Here is a 2,669-nt window from a genome sequence, read left to right as displayed (position 1 = left end):
CTCGTTGATCTGACTCGGTCATGAGCTAAGATATTACACGTGGATCTGACGACAAGGTAAAGGAGTCTGGTTTAAGCTCACAGTTCACTCGTTGATCTGACTCGGTCATGAGCTAAGATATTACACGTGGATCTGACGACAAGGTAAAGGAGTCTGGTTTAAGCTCACAGGTCACTCGTTGATCTGACTCGGTCATGAGCTAAGATATTACACGTGGATCTGACGACAAGGTAAAGGAGTCTGGTTTAAGCTCACAGGTCACTCGTTGACCTGACTGCAAGGTAAGATAATTATCACCGCATACTACGGTATTATACACGGATCTGTCAACAAGGTCATAGACTCTGGATTAACCTACTACATTACTCAATCATTCAGTGACAGAGTAAGGGATTCCTTATACTACAATTTACACATGGATCTGGCGAGAAGAAAATAAAACTCTGTTTTGAGGATTACCGAATTATTTATGGATCTGAATGCTGGAATATGAAACCCTGATCGTATATGCCAGGTCGGCACAGTAAGTTAAGCTGATCGTTAGTTCTGAAATTACTTATAGATCATACAATAAGTTAAGGAAACTCTGCCAGGTCATAGGTTACCCGTATCTTCATGCATGTTATATGTTCAGATCATAGGTTATCGGTTTTTATGCAAGTTAACTCGTCAAATCAGATGTTACCAGTTATTTAAACATGTGATGATAAATTTAAAGATTACGTTTGTTTGTTTTATCACCTAAAACGTTCACAACAGCTTTATTATACCATGCATAAATTACCTAGTTAGCGACAAAGCTTATAAAATTAACAATAATTACGTTTAGTTATGTGTTACTAACATAAATAGTGACAATATTACAACAATAACATTGAACTGTATTTGCTTTCAAACAAGGTAACTACTTCTAAGCCATTGTATGATTGGATAAACTAAATACACAGTCTCCAAGGAAACAATATAAAATACAAAGGAATTGTTATGATGTGAATGCCTTTTGCTGGGGAAACGTAATTATAATCAACATTTAGATTTTCCAATTATAATAACCCCCCCCCCCCCACCTTTAGCATATTTAAAAAACATTGTTTCGTGGTAATTTTAATGTAATATTTTCTTAATTCGTGATAATTAATAATAAATAAAATTTGTGTGAAAAGTTTAACATTGTTATTCTTTTTTCCGTTCAAATTCTAAATAATTTATTTTGAAAATTATTTAATAGGGCGCCAGTTTGATAAAGACGGTAATTTAAAACAGTGGTGGAACAATGGAACAATTGAAAGATTTCGTGAGCGTGCGCAGTGTATCGTTGACTATTATTCGAGCTACGTTCTAGAGGACATAGGATTGAATGTAAGTTTGTGCTGATTACAAGACCTGTTTATAGTGATTATGCATAATTTGCACAACTTACAACATTACGATAAAAATATTTAGTGGTAAAGTAATAAATACATTCGTAATTAACGTAGGCCTAACATCAATATAAACTTGTAGTTTAGAGTAGGCTTAGTCTCAATGCAAACCATTTACTAAATGACGCAGATTAATAATTATTACGTAGGCCTAAGTTAGTTCAACTCAAGGGAGTTTTGCTGGCCATTGCACCATAAACATTTGTTCAAATAAGCTATGTTTTTTCCTTTATGTTGTAAACCAGTTAGAAGTAATATTACTCACATAAGTAACATTCTATATAGATTATATAATCATATAAACTGTTCACACACGTGTTTGTATGTTGTTTAACAATACAAGTAGTACTACTACTAGTGTTATGCCTTATATTGTAAACGTCTTTTGGAAGCAAAATTAATATCTTATGACAAGTATAACTATTTTTATTCTTTTTTAACTGTTTATAGGAAGTAGCAGCCCTCAGTGGCACAGCGGTACGTTTGCGTACTTACAACGCTAGAAACCGGGTTTCGATACCCGTGGTGGGCAGAGCACAGATAACCCTTTACGTAGCTTTGTTGTTTTTACTTCGAGTCCTCATTGAATTGCCCCCCCCCCCAGTGGCACAGCGGTATGCCTGCGGACTTACAACGCTAGAAACCGGGTTTCGATACCCGTGGTGGGCAGAGCACAGATAACCCTTTACGTAGCTTTGTTGTTTTTACTTCGAGTCCTCATTGAATTGTCCCCCCCCCCAATGGCACAGCGGTATGCCTGCGGACTTACAACGCTAGAAACCGGGTTTCGATACCCATTGTGGGAAGAACACATATAGCCCTTTACGTAGCTTTGTGCTTAACTACAAAAAAGAAAGTATTATGTTTTGCCAAATTGTAACATTCTAAGCACGTTTTCTTTTTGTGAGTTAAATATCTTATGATTAATTTTTATGTTATGCTAGACATAATTTCACTGTGTATGTAATGCTAGAATTAGGTCTAACAAAACTTTTAAACCAAATGTATACAATAACCAGTTATAGTTATTATAAATTTAAGATATTTATAGAAACCATTTATTAGATTTTTACTTCACACCTAGGACAAAATTCATTTTAATAGTTTTGTGGTAAATGAACAGCAGACAAAATATTTAATATCATTAAAGGCATTTCTTTGTATTTTCAGTTGTAATCAGTTTTTTTTTTTTATCGAAAGTTTTTCTTGGTTATTTGGTTGTTCCATTGCTCGGGTTCTTGGGCCTTT

At 34.7% G+C, this 2,669-nt stretch overlaps 1 protein-coding gene across 1 annotated transcript in view; it reads left to right on the top strand.

The window, feature by feature from the left end:
- The window catches only part of LOC106476442 (neprilysin-2-like), a gene marked incomplete at its 5' end in the record, with an annotated part of 10,533 nt that overhangs the window by 4,531 nt on the left and 3,333 nt on the right, over positions 1-2,669 (top strand). The window contains one exon of the mRNA XM_013937101.2: positions 1,229-1,359. Within this exon, the coding sequence (XP_013792555.2) occupies positions 1,229-1,359 (131 nt within the window). The remainder of the gene's footprint in view (positions 1-1,228; positions 1,360-2,669) is intronic.

Source organism: Limulus polyphemus, unplaced genomic scaffold (assembly GCF_000517525.1).
Source record: "Limulus polyphemus unplaced genomic scaffold, Limulus_polyphemus-2.1.2 Scaffold10585, whole genome shotgun sequence".
NCBI lineage: Eukaryota > Metazoa > Arthropoda > Merostomata > Xiphosura > Limulidae > Limulus > Limulus polyphemus.
Note: the sequence above shows the minus strand (reverse complement) of the source record. Positions and strands in the feature narration are given on the sequence as shown.